The sequence below is a fragment of the Rhipicephalus microplus genome, unplaced genomic scaffold, assembly GCF_043290135.1.
Source record: "Rhipicephalus microplus isolate Deutch F79 unplaced genomic scaffold, USDA_Rmic scaffold_14, whole genome shotgun sequence".
NCBI lineage: Eukaryota > Metazoa > Arthropoda > Arachnida > Ixodida > Ixodidae > Rhipicephalus > Rhipicephalus microplus.
In genome coordinates, this window is record NW_027464587.1 from 20,969,800 (window position 1) to 20,988,508 (window position 18,709).

The window sequence follows — 18,709 nt, forward strand, 5'->3', positions numbered from 1 at the left end:
AAGGGAACTGTTAGAAGCTCAACAGAAAGATCCATTTTGTCGAAAGGTGTTCGACGGGTTCCGGGTAGTGAGGCCACCACGCACAAGAGGGCAGCTGGTATTGCTCTCGGTGCAGAGTGCTCGGAAACAGCTGGTAGTGCTGTGAGCGCACTGGGTTCATATATGCTGGATTCTGACGGCATCCTGCTGAGATACATCCCATCAGACGATGACACAAGTGAGTCATTCAAAGTCGTGATATCCACACGTTGAGAGGAGCACTTCTTCGCTACTCTCATGACTAATGCATTGCTGGGCATGCGAGCGGCCCAAAGACTTACGCTAAGTTGTATCGCCTCGCTACCTGGCCAAGTACAAAGCGGGATGTGATTTGCTACGCCCGTTCGTGTCGTGTGTGCCAAAGCGTCAAGCCACGAAGCGGACGTCCGTCCGGCCTCGCTTGATTTACAGTCAGACTCCTTGGCAAATCGCGGCATGTGACGTAATGGGTCCGTACCCCACAACTTTTAGCAGAAACAAGTTCTTGCTGGTGATCAGGGATCACTTCACGAAATGAGTGGAACTTTTTCCCCTTAGGAAGTTGACGGCTCGAGTGATTTTAGAAAAGTTGATAGAGGTTTTCACCAGCTTCGGGTTTCCTGAGCAGCTGATTACAGACAACGCGTCTTATTTCATTGTGAAGGTGTTTGTAAACACGTGCGTCACGTTGGGCATTAAGCACAGGAAAACAACCACCTACTATGCTTAGTTGAACCCTACGGAGCGAGATAATCGCAACATCAAGCACATGCTTGTTGCATTCTCTAAGAAACATTGGGACTGGGATACCTACCTTCCAGAAATCGGTTTTGCATTGCGATCGACCGTGAACCGATCGACTGGGTATGCGCCTTCTTCTCTGAACCTGGGGAGAGAATTGCCAGATCCGATGGAGACCGTACTTGTGGATTGCAATGAAGTGCCAGTAGCGACAGCAGCACACGTTGAATACGCAATGCAGCTGCCCGAGAAGCTAGCGGAAGCTTTACATAAGGCTCAGTATAATCTCAGCACTGCTGAGGCACAGCAGAAGTGCAGTACGATCGCACGCATCGGAACGTACGCTACGAAGTGGGCGATCTGGGGCTGCAGCGCCATCATGTTCCCAGCAATGCTGGTAAACAGTTCGCCGCCTTGCGGGCTCCAAAATGGTCGGGGCGGTACCGAGTGCGAGAGAAACTTTCCTCGCTCGTTTATCGGCTCGCGGACATGAGAGGCAAACCAAGCGGCGGACCAGTGCACATATGCAGCTTGAAATGCTACGTGTTACGGGAAGAGCATGAGGACTACGACCAGTCCCCCTCCAAGCCGCGCGCAGCGGGTGATATCACTCGACACCGAGTGACGAGCCGAGAACCGCGTTACTTCTTGCGTAACAGGCGGAGACAACTATGCACAGTAGGTCGCGTTTGATAAGTTCGACGCGGGGTGGAAGGGTTCGTGCACAATTCATGTGCGATTGTTAACCTGTTCTTTTTTCTGTGTCGACTTTCAACGAGCAGATGGAGAGTCGAAAGAGAAAGAGGTGCCGTTGGAACAGCTCGGAGAGAAAACTGCTCCTCTCGCCGGGTCACCCCCAACATCATCCAAGTCGTCATCGGGGCCCCACCCAACCAAGCAACGCCACTTCCTACCTACCTCATCACCCTCACCATCAGGCCTTTATGCAAGAGGCGCTAAGGTGACCAGTTGCCAGCCCAGCCAAAAGAGCTCGCCACATCGAAGCCGCTATCACAAGCACAAGCCTGCCTAGCCGACCAATTGGTTCTCCTGGCACCTCTTGACCTCTGATACCTCGAAGCCATGGCGTGTAACGCCATAGAAGAGACTCCCGAGCCTGCCAGACGAGTGGAGCTGTGACCCGATGCGGCAGCCCAGACCATGCTGGAGGGGGCAGCCTGGGGCCAGTGCTGAACGAAACCTCTCACCAACTGGCTGCTCTCAGTCGCCACCAGCACCTGAGTGACAGGGGTCAGCGGGGCGTGGTCTGACCAAAGTGATACCGGCACCGGATCCCTGGCGGCAGTGATGGCTGCGAAAGCGACAGCAGTGGCAGTAACGGGGGAGGACGTGACAGCGGTGGCGACGATTGGCCATGACGCAAGTGGGCACGGCAGCAGTGGTAGTGGCTGGCTACTTTGGATGCAGCGGCGACTAAAGGGGGCAGCGGCTGCACCTACGGCACAGGGCCAACTGCAGGAGGGCACGGATTGGGACCCATCGTCCTAGCCTTCCTTGATGATGAATAACAAAATATTCTCATGTTGCAGTCTCTGTCGCACGGGGGCCTTCTTAAGGGGGGGGGGGGAAATGTGGGGGAGCATGTGCGCCCAGCCTCCCTCTTTTTTACGGTAGCGCGAAAGCCTAATTGCGGGAATACCCCCATAGCCGGCGCTCGCGATTCCTCCTTGGGGCCGGAACGAGTTTCCCCTCCTTCAGCGAGAAAAGGTACTATTCTCGTCCGAGAGAGGGAAACCGGGTGAGTGGACAAAACTAGCGTGCGAACGGCCGCACTCTCTGACACTGGCCAGGAACCAAGGAGGTCGGAACCGCAACATCCCCCCCCCTCTGTGAGCCGAGGACACCAACGACAAAGGAGTAAGCGTCTACTCTTGTTTCTGTACTATCTCCTCACAACATTTGCGCGCTATTGCTAAGGCCTAGCAATAAAGTGTCGTTATGTTGACCTAGCCTGTTGCCTTATTCGCCCTAACCCGTGTATCTGCAGTGAGACGAGCTACGAATAGGGGACGTTAATCGTGCACGGTACGACTGTGTGCGGCTGAAACATTAGTTAGGCTTCTGCTTCAGCCATACATAGGACGCACCCCCTACAACTGGACCCATACCAGTGTGGATTTTGTGAGAATAGATCCACTACTGACCACTTATTACAAATCGAGGTGCAAATTCGTAATGCTTTTGTTCATAATCAATTCTTTCTTTGTTTCTCAATATGTAAAAAGCTTATGACATCACCTGGCGCTTTGGCATACTGCGAGACCTCTCATACTTTGGAGTCCGAGGTAACATGCTGACCATAATTGAAAGTTACTTGTCCAGCTGCACTTTTCCTGTTCAGGTGGAGAATGTCCTGTCCAGGAGACTGGAGTACCGCTAGGTGGTGTCTTGAGCTGCATGCTTTTTATTGTAAAAATGACTACCTTACATTCCCACAATCCACGCAATATCTTTTATTGCACATATGTCGACGATGTTCAGATCGGTTTTAAATCCTGCAAACTTGGAATCTGCGAGCGGCAGCTTCAGCTTGGTTTGAATAAGGTTAATAAACGGCCAGACGATAATGGGGTCACCCTTAACCCGCACATGCACATGCGTTTTATTTTCAAGAAAGAGAGGTTTCCATCCCGATCCGACCATTCATCTTCACAGCCAGCAACTTGCTGTGAAAACAACACAAATTTTTATGCATAACTTTAGATATGAAATTGACATTCGGACCGCTCATAAAAAACTCTCAAAAACAAATGCCTGAAAGCTACGAATGTACTAAAGGTCTTGTCGCGTACATCCTGGGGCTGTGATAGAAAATGTCTTGTGTATCTTTATAAAAGTCTCATACGCACGCGCTTAGATTATGGGCTGATTGTCTATCAGTCTGCCACACCAAGCGCTTTGAAAATGCTTGACTAGGTTCATCATTTAGGCATCTGGCTCTCTACGGGTGCTTTTCGCACTTGCCCTGTAGAGAGCCTGTACGTAGAATCGAACGAGTGGTCGTTGCAACTTCCGAGATCTTACATCTCCTTGCCATATTTTTTCAAAATGAATGCAGACAAAGAACACCCTACACATTCGACTATTAATGATAAGACAAAAAAGATATATATATGTATATTTTTTTTCTTAATTAATGAGGTTTTACTGTATTTATTTGTGTCTGGGTTTGAGTTTTTTTCATGTGATTCATCTCCGCATACCACAGCAAAGGCTTGCAAAGGAGCGAGTTCCTTCTTGCACATTTGTCTAGCTACAACACATGTAGTAGCAGCCTTACTTAACATTTCAACCTATCTTGGCGGCCCCGATTGAGCTGGCCATTCTGAGAGTGCTGGGTTCAAAGAGGCCTGCCTATTGGTGGGGTGCCTTTTCTGGAGGGGTGGAGGAGGTGTGCACTTTAGCATCTTATGGCAATTGTTTTTTAGGTGCCTATACTCTCTAAAGGCAACCCATGGCTTTGGAATGACTGCATAACAAAAAAAGACATGGACTGCTAAAAAGAAGACTCGACCAGCGCATTCCTTTATGTTTCTATGCGGTTACCAATTTGCCTAAAATTCTGCCCTCATTGACACTGTGATCTCATGCAGCCCTTTGTGTTCGATGGTGGACGTACTTATGTTATTCATATAAGTTAAAGCGGATGTGGGCTTCAGAAGAAGCTCTGAGGCATGCCAGATTAGGTACCCAGTTTGCTTAACTGTCTTTGCTAACATTGACCATATCTTATTTTTACATGATCTTTTATCCAATTAACTCTTTGTGAGTTTATCTATATTTTTCACATCTCAACAAATGTGCCTGCGGAATATTCAGAGAATGTACTTAGAAACACGGCTATTAGTTTCCGAGAAAAAAAGAGGGACATATGTGTCCCATTGACACATGATGACGATGAGTGGGACAACAGGACTCCCATTGCTTCATGAGTGCATCAAGCTGTAATTGTGCCGCCAGATTTCTGGCACGAAAAGGCTCGAAGTAAAAAGGGTACTTCATAAATTATCAAAAAAAAAAACAAAGTGTGGGGCAATTAGTTTCTAGCTGTGGTACACTATGGCTGCATGTGCCTGTTTTGTAATGTGCCTGCAGCTCTGTCTGACCTGTTCATACACAAACCACACCTTTCTGTTTCTTCTGTTTTTTGATAAGAACAAGCATCTCAGTTATCCCTGAATTTCCAGTAAATAAAGAAAATTGCAGCTATGAATTAAAGCAGGAATTTCAGGGTCTTTACGATCAGAAAGCGGGGCTTGCAACGTTATAGTCCGCATAAAACTTGAAAAAACATTTCTGTGGGCTGTTTTGTAGTTAAGCTTAGCAATAAACTGCTTTATTTTTTGTTTGAGTACACTTGCCAGTGTACAGAAAAAAAAACTGTGCTTGTTTTACTGTGTGTTGTTCATTCGAAGTTTACAAATTCTGCAGAAACAAAATTAAGGTGAAGTTCTTTCCTGTGGTGTTCCTCATATGCCACTGAGCAGTTTTGGGGTGTAGCACCAAAATTTAATGTTGAAAAATCTGTAAACAGGGGATATGTTCTCAAGCCGATGTTTCGTCATGTGGACTTGTCTTCTTCAAGGCTAGAATTTAATGCATTACTTCACCTGTTGTGCAATCATGTTGCTCAATTTTTCACGTGTTTGCTAACTCATTTTGCTGCTTTCTACTTGATACTTTAGCCTGTAATGGGCTTTTAGTAGAATGCTAGAAACAACTTCTATTGTTTTCATTAAGACCAATTAAATCATCAATCATATGTGGTATTTTTATTGAGTTTGTGCATACGTATTTGTGTTGAAGCATACGTGCAGCTTTGGCGGTAAAGAAATATGTGAGGATCTCTCACACAGTTGTATCTTTCAGCCCAAGATTATGTACATTTTTTTTCTGTGCACTGAGACTAACACACTTGCAGGTCATCACGTTGAATCAATTTTTATCTTTACTACAATGTTGAATCCTCAACTTCCATCAGCAGCCGGTCATTGCAACTGGGCTTATTAGACACAACATGCTCCAGTGTTTTCACAAGCAAGATGCATCATTAATTGCACATTACAACACACATGATTTCGTTCACTGTTCGTAATGATGAGCTGATATCACATTCTTTCTGGATACATTACATGTGGCACTAAACACGACACATTTTGAAGATGGTGTGGCTGTTTCTTGCATAGACCTACATATCAGTTCACTCCCCCAAGTCGAACAGTCAGCCAGGATGGCTAATTGATTGTTGTGCAGTTTGCCATCTTGCCAGATAAGGATAAGCTTGAATCAATAGTCAGCTATCCATCACCGAATAATATCACTGAGCTCAGGCGCTTTCTGGGGATGGTGAACTTTCATCGCCAATTCATTCCAGACTGCGCGGCAGTGCAGGCGCCTTTGACGAAACTCTTGAGGAAAGGCGAGCATTAGGCTTGGAGCCAAGAGCAGGAGGCCGCATTGCGTCGCCTCAAGTTGTTGCTGGCGAACACGGCTCAGCTACAGCTACCCGATTCGAACAGGGAGTTTGTGATTCACACAGATGCAAGCAACCGGGGTTTAGCAGCAATTCTGCTTCAGAAGCGTGGGGGCTCCCTCCGACCGATTGCGTTCGCGAGCCGTACGTTCACACCGGCGGAGAGGAACTACTCGGTAACCAAGAAAGAGTGTCTGGCGATAGTTTTTGCTCTCCGTAAGTTTGACTTTTACATAGACAGAGTTGCGTTCGTGATTGAGACTGACCACATGGTGCTCACGTGGTTGAGGCGTTTGAACGAACTGAGTGGCCGCCTGGCACGTTGGGCATTGCTGCTGCAGCGTTGCGGCTTCACCGTTCACTACCGCAAGGGTAAGAATAATGCCGCGGCCGACGCACTATCGTGTGCTCCAGTCCGACACGAGGCAAGTCGCGAGACTAATTTGGAACGAACTGAGAGCGAGACACTCGCGCTAACGCTAACAGGGGAGCAAATATTAGTTCGAGATAAGAGCGTGAACTACGTAGAGGCTGTCGTTAGCATAGGTCTGTGCAAGAAACAGCCACACCAACTTCAAATATGTCGTTTTTAGTGCCACATGTAATGTGTCCAGAAAGATTGTGATATCAGCTCATCATTATGAAGAGTGAACGAAATCATGTGCGTTGTAATGTGCAATTAATGATGCATCTTGCTTGTGAAAACACTGGAGCGTGTTGTGTCTAATAAGCACAGTTGCAATGACCGGCTGCTGATGGAAGTTGAGGATTCAACATTGTAATAAAGATAAAAATTGATTCAACGAGATGACCTGCAAGTGTGTTAGTCTCAGTGCACATAAAAAAAATGCACATAATCTTGGGCTGAAAGATACAACTGTGTGTGAGATCCTCACATATTGCTTTACCGCCAAAGCTGCACGTATGTCAGCCAGGATGGCTAATTGATTGTCGTGCAGTTTGCCACACACTTGTAATTTATGTACGAGAACTAATCTTGGTATCGAAATTGTGATTATATTGGGCGCGAAGACATACCGTGGTGCCATCATGCGGAGGCATCCTTGTGAAGTGCATGGTTGGATTGCTCCGCCACCCTCTCGTACGCAGCCCATGACCACTTTCGGGTCTCCTTTTTTTTCATTATTCATGTGCTTTACTCAGTAAAATCAGTAAAACACTGCTGCAGCTTCTTCACTGACTGTATGAAGTGCTAAATAACTGCCCCGGGAAAGTTTTAAGTTTCTTCTAATGCCTGACTACCGGTGTCATCTGTAAGGACACCAATATGAATACCACAGGGGCTGAGCGTACTGCTTTTGGAAAATGTACTGACTAATTCCGTGTTGAATTGAAGCATCAAACAGGTATTAACGCATGATTGTGGCAAAGAAACTTATTTTCGCTGCAATAAGTGTATGCGCAATTTCAGGCTACTACTTCATTCGCTGTAGGTTTGCATGTGAAGATGAGCCGTGGTTGACACAACATGCATGCGCAAATTTACATTATTGTTTAGCACACATAGCCCTATGAAACGCAGCGGAAGCAGATTCCCTGCTTCCTGTGAAGCAACACAGCATTCTTACAGTCGCAACTTTTTTGGTATGACTGCGGGCAAACGGAAGAGTCAGATGCACATACCTGCCTCATTCAGAGCTCTAACTAAATAATATTTCACACGAGGTAAATTTTCTCTGCTGCACGATCCTAATATCTCTTGCGCAAATTTTCTACGGTTGTCATTCGATCACCATCGAGCCACACATGGGTGAAAATTATGAATGGTTGGCTTGGTTTCACAGCTTCTGCAAATGGGGTGATAAAAAAAAATGAGATCCGAAACGGGCTCCATTATGATAGCAAGTGCACTGCACACCAGCCAACTGTATTGTTTTTCGCCCTTGAATGAGTGTCTTGGGTATTGTGGTCTAAATGGCAATTTTATGTTTCAGTAAAAATATCAGTGTTCAGTTTTTTTTTTTACTGCTTAATTCGTAAGCTGTGTGACATTTCACTGCAGCTGTTAGAAGATGAATTAGTTTTTTAAGCTGACCGCTGTTTCACCTGTAGATCAAAACAACATTGAGAAGATGTGAAAGTGCTTGTGGTCCCATTCTACAGACGTAATCTATAAACAAGGAACCCTAGACTCTTTTTCAGAAGTTCTCTTCAGCTCTGTTGAGGCTACAGGGCCGTTCAGTCAGCAGGAAGGGCGATTAGCCTCTCCTCATATATTCATCCACACCTTGCTATTTGCTCACCATCTTCATGGCGTCTGCTCGCTGACTTGTCTATACACTTTAATTGCAGATAATATGACTAGCTTATCAACTTCAAAATACACTAAAACTGTGAAACAAGCAACTAGATCAGTAACTTGAGGAAGCGTAAATTTTTTGCTAATAGAATGAAGCGAGCGTGAATAATAGCTAATAGAATTAAGGCGATATTAGAGTTCAATAAACCAAAGGACCAAGCAGGATTTTGTACAGGCTACTCCACAATAGACCATATTCATACTATCAATCAGGTAATAGGGAAATGCGCTGAATACAACCAAGCTTTATACATAGCTTTTACAGATTACGAGAAAGAATTTGACTCGGTCGACACATCAGCAGTAATGCAGGAACTACGTCGTACCAACTCGCCCAAGCAACCACGTTAGCTATTGAATCGGGGCATCGAAGAACCCTATGTAAACATACTGGAAGAAATCTACCGAGGATCCACAACCACCACAGTTCTGCATAAAGAAAGCGACAGAATCCCTATAAAGAAGGCTGGGAGACACGATCTTTCTAATGCTATTCACTGGGTGTTTACAGGGGTTTTCAGGACCCTGGATAGGGAAAAATAAGGGATAAGAGTTAATGGAGAGTATGTTAGTAACCTGCGATTTGCTGATGACATTGCCTTGATAAGTAAATCAGGGGACGAATTACAGTTCCTGATTACTCAACTGGACATGGAAAGCAGAAAAGTAGGTCTGAAAATTAATATGCACAAAACTAAAGTAATGTGGAATAGTCTCGGCAGAAAAGAACACTTTGAGGTAGGTGGATAGATGCTGCAAGTTGTAAATGAATATGTCTACCTAAAACAGGTGGTAACCATGTAGCCGAACCATGAGAGTGAAATAACTAGAAGAGTAAGGAGGGGGTGGATCTCATTCGGCAAGCATTATCAAATCATGAATGGTAATCTGCCACTAACCCTCAAGAGGAGGGTATATAACTGCTGCATCTTACCAGTACTTATCTACGGAGCAGAAACCTGGAGACTTAGAAAGAGGGTTCAGCTGAAATTGAGGGCGACACAGTGAGCGATGTAAAGGAAAATGATAGGTGTAACCTTAAATTATAAGAAGAGGGCAGAGTGGGTCAGGGAACAAACCGGGGTTAAGGATATCATAGTTGAAATTAAGAAAAAAAAAAGAACATGGGCCGGACACGTAGCATGTAGGCAGAATAACCGCTGGTCATCGAGGGTAACTGACAGGATTCCCAGAGAAGGCAAATGCATGAAAAGGAGGCAGAAAATTAGGTGGGCCAATGAGATTAAGAAGTTTGCGGGTACAACATGGCAATGGGAAGCACAAGACCAGGTTAACTGGCGGATCATGGGAGAGGCCTTTGCCCTGCAGTTGGCATAGTCAGGCTGATGATGATTTTTTGCTCTGCTGAAAATTGGTAGACGCTCATGCAGGCGGATAACTTCGCTTTGTGGCTCTTTACGATGCTGGCCCTCGTATCACTGCTTGTCCATCATCCATCAACGCGTTTTTTGGCGTCTCCCGCTGCAAAGCTTTTCATTTATTTTATTTTTTTTTTGTTTCCACCGGAGGAGGATCTGACGGGCATGAAACTCTGTGCCAGGTTGCATGTCCCGTTGGAGATGCAGCATTGTTGGTCTGGTGACTCAGCTCAAGAGCATTAGGCTTAGCAGGTGTGGCTAAGCAAACAGCATATATCACTAATAATGACAAAATGCACCTGATACTTTATCCTCAGAGTGAGGGGAAACTAATTGATGGCTGATTTCACTATTTATTTGTTGATTTCGATGCAGCGGGCGTGCAGCAAGTTTGAATCGAAGCGGCCAGTCTGTTCTGTGTGGGTGCTGCCATGTTGATTTGTAAACACAGTTTTTGGTGGTAACAACACAAATAATTCAATGCATACAAAATAAATGCAAACAATAAGCATATCACGTATCAGTGTGTCGTAACACACGCCGAACAAACCAATTTTATTCAACCCCGTCAATTTTAAAGCACTTATATCTGGGACTATGCTTTGCTGCGCAAACGTGTGGCTTTCTTACGTTACCACAGTGATGAAACCGAGTATAGTGGGCTGAAGTCGTGGACGGCACGGGCATAGGCAGAAAGTTTTTTGAGGGGGCACCACCTTGATTAGAATTGGGGACCTGGCAGGCTGATGTGGTCGATCGTTATTTACTGTGTGATATGCAATGGGAAAAAATTTTGGAAGAGGGTTGGGGGGGACAGGGAGGGGTTTCTGTGGGCTACTCCCTGGCTACGCTACTGGTGGATGGAAATCTGTGTGGTCGTTTACACACATAGGGATGGACACCCGAGAGGGAAGGTGGCAGGTGGCGCAGACTGCAGTAAAAGTTACCTTGGCGAGAGATGTAAGCTTTAGAGAAGACATGTATCGCGACACATGTATAGTTTAAGAAAGAAGGTGTTGTCGAATGCACTGGCCAAACATGCAGAAGCCATGAGAGAGGTCGGAATGTGGTAAAATTAACGAAAATTGAAGGCAAAGAAGTGGACTTCCTGTCTTTATCTTGACTCTCTGACAACATCACACATTCTGCAATGTAATGACCCACATGTGCGGACGTATGTTGTATAGTAAAATATACATAATCGAACAGTTTGCACATTCATTTTTCCTTGTGAACGAGGCTCCCTTGTGGGAAATGAAACGTTTTGCTTTTATGTGAAACTTTAACCCCATGGACTTGAAATAACAACTACGACAATAAAGAAAGGGAGTGGCACTGCCAGCGGCCATGACAGTGGCATTGCGTACGTAGTGCACTGTGGCATGTCGCGCCAATAACTTTTACTGTAACTTTCCAGATTGTGTATTGTACAGAAGTCTGCACACATTGAGTGAGAGCAAAACAACGCTGTTCAAAAGTAAAAACACCGCACCGTCGCGGTTAAAAACAACACTTCCAACCTCCATTACAGCGAGGCAAGATCATGTGATTCAACCCTGCACCTCACAGCCATAGCTCTAGTGGTGGGCCCCGCGTCCAATAGATTGGAGAGAAATTGACCTTGTCTGCAACACACTGTGCCAGCAGAGTTGGTGTCTTGCCAGCTACAGTCGCTGCAAGTGTGGGATGACATGCCACAACCCCGCGAACAACAGGAAAGCTCTAGCTTATGAGAGCTGTACATGAACCTGTTATGAACCTGCATAGCCAGAAGACTTGTGCGACTGCACTGCTAAGCTGTTGGTGGATGTTTAAGTTGTTCCTGGTGTTCCTTCATGTGCAATCACTAGAGACCGGATTATAAACAAATGCCTATTTTGTTTTTTGCGTTCCCTGGTGTTCCTTCATGTGTAATCATTAGAGACCGGATTATAAACAAATGCCTATTTTGTTTTTTGCGTTCCTGTCATGCCATTTTGATATATGAGCATGAATTAGAGGTTCATAAGGGCTTTTATGGTGTTTTTATAGTGCCTTTATATGCCTATTTTGGGTGTTCGTGCCTAAATGCCTATAAGTGCCTATAAAGGCCTGTTTTCTAAATGAGCGCCTATATGAGCACTGTTCAAGCCCAAATTTTCTTTCGAGCATGATGTGAAACCTTTATTTATGTAAAAAAGAGCAACATTAATATTTTCAAACACTATAATGTTCAACGAAGACAAAGCTGACATGCTGGGAGCGATTGGAGGAGGAGCATGAGGAGTGCGAAAGACGCTATTTCTGCAGACCTAAGTGGAAGCATGTCTGAGCGTCTGCAGGGGAAGGAGGAGAGAGATTAAAGATGGGGTAAGAAAATAAAAGTGATGTCTATGGCCGAGGATGCGGCGAACGCCTTCTACAGAGAGCTGTCCAGTGCCCTGAAGAAACTGAAGAACCGCCCTGAAAACCTGGGTGCCGCGGTGGGACAGGAACAGCAGGTTTTTTTGGGCAGTTGGCCGCAGGTAGCTGGAGAACGAATGATAAACCATGGAGGGCCACTCATGGAATGAGGACAAACGCGAGCAAAATGGGGTGTTGGTAGTAGTAGTAGTAGTAGTAGTAGTAGTAGTAGTAGTAGTAGTAGTAGTAGTAGTAGTAGTAGTAGTAGTAGTAGTAGTAGTAGTGGTGGTGGTTGTATCAGTAGTAGTAGTAGCAATCATAGTAGTAGTAGCAGTAGTAGTAGTATATAGTAATAGTAGTAACAATGATAGTAAGTGTGGTTTTACGTAAAAAAAAGCACAATGATGTAGTGGAGCTCTCCGCAAATTTTGACCATCTGGTGTTCTCTAACGTGCACTGACATCGCACAGTACACGGGCATCTACTTTTCCGCCTCCATCTAGATATGACCGCCGCGGCCACAATCGAACCCGCGGCATTTGGGTCAGCAGCGGAGCATCCTATAGTGACACGTCCACTGAGGCGGAGGCGAAGCGGGGGCCTATCAGTGAATAGCATCTTGAGGTTATTCAGAACAAAAATAAGAATAATAAGAAGCTGAGATGCCGTTCGCGTATTTTATTATTTTTCTCAGCCTTTAATCATTATGCTGATTTTGAAAGGGCAGTGCAAAGACGTAGGGGAAATAAAGACATAGAGACAAAGAGCGCTGTCTTTTTTTTTTCCTTTTGTCTTTGTGCTTCCCTTTCAAAATGATATGAAGCAGCTAACCCAAACCCAAGTACTCCCAATTCATGCTACACAACAGAACACACAAATTGCACATGCCAAGTAGAGTAATGTCACGTTCAACGCTCCTAATAAGGTACTGTTTAAAATGAAGGATATAACCAGGAGATTCGACATTTTTCGTCTGTTTTTCTAGATATAGCTAGCAATTAGGAAACATTATTTCGATAGAAAAAATGCATTTTGTTTGTATTTGCCACCACTCGAATAAGGACTGTTTATATTTCTATTCTTTTATTCACACTTCTGGCAGTTCCTGTTCGACTATGGTACTTGTGTAAAATAACACGTGACGTTGTAATTTTCTGCGTACTGTACTTGCCGTATGTTTCTGCTTTGCTGCCAGGGTGGAACGACCAAGTCAGGCATTTACTTAGCCTTTAGTCATGTCCCCCAAGGCAATCTTGTTCAATTTTGCCTTGAATAAAGCAAACCAAACCAAACCATATTGACGAAGTTCTGAAGAGCGTATGGTATGTGACGTCAGCCCATCAATGTCAACGTAAAGGAGTGGCGTAAAAACAGGACCATTCCTTGCTGTACGTCACTCCCAGATCTTGGGGCGCACACCCGCGAGAAGGGCAAGTGGCATTCATTACACATTGAGCGTTTTTCTACGACATGTAATTTTGCAAATCTCAACCGGAATGATCCAAAGCGCCCAGTGCACCATTGCTCTTGTCAGCTCAAAATGCCCAAACCTATGCGATTAGACCTAGCATCCCTCTTTTCTGGGGTATCAGTGGTCTGGTTACTTGCTCCTGCGCTGCCCTTTCTAACCACAACGAAATGAAAGAGACCCAGGAGAGTTAATAAAATGGTGGACACTTGACACACAATGCTAAACAACGAAATGAAAAACCACATACCGCAAATCGCACAGGAAATGCATGCCTATGTTCAATCGATGGTACACTTCATAATCATTTTTTATTTTTTTTTTTTCATTATCAATCGTTGGTTCAACAATAGAACTTTTTCTTGCTTCTTGCCGCAGATACAAGTCACCGACGTCATTGTTTTGGGATATTTCAATTTTTGTTGTAATTTTTTGTGTCTATAATTATGTATTATCTTAAGGGTCTAAAACGGTGTTTTACTTGCCTGTCTTTGGTGCCTAAAACACACTTTTTTATTGGCTAAAAATCCGGCCTCTAGCAATCACCAATGGACTGTGAACAAATTCATAAAATTTCCAATAATTTATTACAATTGTTGCTCAAAATAACTTGCTGGGAACCTCGTATCTGGGTTAGAAAAGCACACACCGTAAGAGGAGAGAGCGGGACAGAGTGTCCATCTGTCGACACTCTTTTGGAGCTTTGTTTCGTCGTCTTCTTTTGTGTACTTACAGCACCTAAGCAGTTCTAATATGCACTTATTACAAAGCGGTAGACTCATTGTTGCAAAAGATCTGAAGGGGCAAGATTATTTTTTGCACATCTTTTAGTGAGCCATGATGATTACAAAGTAAATAAATAATTTTCTGAATATTGTCAAGTTCTTGCATAGTATGAATGAAATCACGGGTATAGGATAATTTACTGATTGACTTAAAGCCTAGTGAGAAATAAAAAGTTTATAATAGTTTTCCCATTGCTTTTGTCAACAGCTCGTTGAAAATTCCATCAGATGTGATAGTGTAACATAATAAATCATATACCTAGTAGACTGCAATATAAATTAATAGAAATTGGGTATCAAGGGATTTGAACTAATCAGATATTCAAATAAGTAGCAAATGCTACTTGTGCAAGCAAATGCGCTCACATTGTCTGAAGAAAATGTAGTGAAGGTACAAAACCCCGAGGCAGTTATGTCTGCACTGTTGCTTCACAAATTGGGGTCACAATTTTTTTGAGCCAGCATATCAGCATGATTTGTGCTGCTAATGCATATGTGTGGTCTGTTCCAGGTGATATTGTTGGCGTGGTGGTGGCAAGTGATGCAACCAGAGAAGTTATCTGCTCAGGCGTCGTTTCCAGTGTCACATCCACGAATATCACTCTTGCATTTGACGAAGGTCGGGACACACTCGACGCCGACGATGGACGCATCTTCAACTTGCTCAAGCTTGCCAATGACGTCACCTACAGGAGGCTAAAAAGGTCTTGCAAGTTGATTTAATCTAAATAGTGATTCTCTGTTACACATTCTAAATGCACTTAACTTGTTTTTCTTTAGCATGATGGGCAGTCTCAGTCGCTAAAAGTTGGTGCATTCAGCTGCTTGACGAAGTGGCAGTGCTTGTTTATTTATTTATTTATTTAAAAATACCTTACAGGCCCTTGTTGCAGGGCATTGTGTAAGGGGGGTTACAAAGGGTGAGTGTCGCGACAAAACCGTAAGGAAACATCAAACTTTGAAAGAACTCAACAAAAAATAACGCGTTATATGTCACTAAAGAGAGAATGTACAAAAAGTCATTTGAAGTTACACATCGGAACATTGCTGGTGGGAGGAGAACAAATATCCGCAATACACTTACTAAAAAACACCTAGCACACACGTAGCCAAAAATATTTTAGAGCAGCGCGCAGAAAGCAATTTGTTCTTGTTTAAGAAATACAGGATAATAAAGGGCGATAAGAGAGTTTTGCTCGTGTGTATAAGAACATTATAAAGTAGGAAAATGCAGGCGGTCACAAAGTGTGAAGCAAAAAAAAAAAAAAGTGCGTGCTCTTTACTGAACGAACACAAGGCCCTAAGCTGTAAGCAGGAGGAAATGGAAAAAAAAAAACGAATGAATATAATTACACTGGAACGATACAGGAGGTGCAACAAATACTTGTAAAAAGGAACCAATCGAAGTGTTTATGACTGAAAGAAAGAGTGAAGAAGTTGTCTGAATTTTTCGGGGTCTGATTGATATACAATGTCATTCGAGAGATCATTCCACAAGCGGATGACGCGAGGAAGAGCCGATGAGTTAAAGGCGTCCGTTGACCCATATAATCGCGTAAAACTTAAGTTATTATGCAGCCTACGAGATGTAACGCAAGGTTTATCGAGTTGGAATGGGAATGGTTTGTTACTGTAAACATACTTATGGAAGAGGCATAGGAGAGAAATATCCCGCCGAGTACTCAACAGTTCAAGAGAAAGGTAAAGTTTAATTTCCATTATGCTGCTATTGTAGTCGTAATTTCGTGAGATGAATCGGGCTGCCCTATTTTGAATAGCTTCAAGCGTGTTGATTAAGTAATTTTGGTATGGGGACCAGATCGATGCGGCGAATTCAAGTTGTGGTCGAACGAAGGTCTGATAAGCTAGCTGCCGAACATGGGATGGGCAGCTATGCAAGTTGCGGCGGAAGTAACCCAATGATTTTGAAGCTTTCGCACAAATGGTGGTGATATGGTGTGACCAAGAAAGATTTGGTGTGAAATGAATACCGAGGTACTTGTAGGATGATGCGTACGACAGAGGGTAGTCATCAGTTATGTACGAATGGCTAATGGTAGCAAATTGTAATGGTAGCAAATGTTTTGTTAACGAGCACACAGACATTTATTTATTTATTTATTTATTAGAATACCCTCAGGGCCCGTAGGGCATTACAGAGGGGGTGGGTACAACATATATAACACACAAGAAAAAAAGACAAAATAAAGAAACAAGTATCAGATGCGCAAATCAGGAAGGCAACATAAGTCAACTAAAAATGTATAAGAATTCAGGCACATACAAGACAAAGATAGATAATGGAAACTGCGTATAGTTACAAGCATTGCTGAGAAATTGCAGTCTTGAATAACAAAGGGTCTGTTATTGATACAACATGATACATGATTCATGTAGAATGATAAAATCAAAGTCGAGTCCTTGAGACAGCAGGGTTCAAATACCTACCACATTCTTTTTGCAAACAAACGAAGAGCTTTGACAGCCCATCAAAGTTCACTGTACCTGTTCTCTTGCAGGCAGCAAGTTTAGGGCCAAAAAGGCTTCACTGAAGAGTAGATGTATGCCCTGTTGTGCTTTTATCTTTCATTATCATTTCCTATTATGAAATGTAGTATGTAGCAGGAAAAGGAACAAATACACGCATGATTCATTTAGAATTGACGGATATACAGCCTGTCATTCTGGGTAATAGGCAGCTTAAGCAATGTTATTAACATGAATCCATGATGGGGACTTGTTATTTTTCTTTCTTGCATATTGGACGCATATAAGCAAGGTGTGTTTATTTGATAAAGCAGACAAAAAAGATAGCTTGTGCACCGAGGAACAGCGTGTTCTCGCAACAGCAGGAACTTATTTTTTCCACTGTGTGTGTTGCCCAAGCAAGTGCAGAATTATAGTTGGAAGAAAACAAAAGAAAGAACAAGCATTTTGCTAATAAATAGTTTATAGATGTTGGAACATTCTTGCAGTGGCACTGCATAAACTGACAGTGCTGGGTAATCTCTTTGTTGAAGGCATTGACACGATGAAGTGAAGGTAGCATGAAACAATGAGGATAAATAATTTAACCAAACAATGTGAAAATGGTCAATGCAGCCTGGTCATGCAGGATGAGCCCGTAAAAAATGTTTGTATCAGGATCTTATGAAAAAGTATGAGAAAGTAATGCACCCTATTAGCTTGTATTATTGTCGATATTTTATTGATGTATAATGAGACCGAGCTGCCATGCTTAGTCAAGTTTCAAGGGGTGAGAGAACTGTGACAACAACTTAATTTATGCCAGGGGAGCTGTGAGAGCTTAAGTTGGGAAAGATTTAAGGTTTGTGGGGATGTCTCATTTGCAGAGACTCATTGCTCCTTTCGTGGTTGATGTGGTTTAACATTTCAAAGTGACTGAGGTGCCTCACGAGATAAGATACTCTCGCGTAGGTTTGAAAGAACTCGGTGACGTTGAGGAAGTCGAGACCACTTGTGCCAGTGAAAGACGACAACGAGGTGCGGACAGTGCGGCTCGAGCTGTGATCGGAACGCAAGCAACAACGAGCTGGCATGGTCAACGAAAATGGCAGGACTTCGACTCAGAAGTATATCATGTGGGCATCCTGAGAGATGGCCAGAGACACGGTACGAGTGTGGTCCGGGATGCAGCAGCCACTCACGGCCACCTTTGACGTTTGACGCAAGCCCTTTCCTAGCAGTGCGTTGAAGACAGTCCCCAGTGGGCCACGTCAGCTTGTACCGGGTATCGCCAACGCCGCCAGGCCTAAACATGGAAGCTTCACACGTCAGGGAAGACGTCGCACAATGACGACGATGGATGACTTCAGCAGCAGCAGGGACGGCGACATTCAGGAACATTGAGAACACAGGGCAACTGATCCCACACATTCATGAGCAGCGAATCTGCTCGGTAAAGTAAGGTCGGTGCGAATAGTGAGGCTAAAGATGTCTGACTCTAATTTGGGTAGTTAAGCTAGTAGTGTGATTTATGTGTTGTTTGGGTTTGAGCTTTATTGCTCAGTACTTATTTTATACATTTGTACATTGTAGAGTGCCGGTGGTATGCTTAATAAATGTGTTTGTCATTTACTGAGTCATGTTTCTGTTCATTAT

The 18,709-nt window shown here is 44.0% G+C and overlaps 1 protein-coding gene across 1 annotated transcript in view; it reads left to right on the forward strand.

Annotated features, from left to right (window-relative positions):
• Positions 1-18,709, forward strand: part of LOC119181230 (DNA-binding protein SMUBP-2) — a 195,806-nt gene that overhangs the window by 24,476 nt on the left and 152,621 nt on the right. Inside the window, exon 4 of the mRNA XM_037432411.2 lies at positions 15,099-15,291. Within this exon, the coding sequence (XP_037288308.1) occupies positions 15,099-15,291 (193 nt within the window). The remainder of the gene's footprint in view (positions 1-15,098; positions 15,292-18,709) is intronic.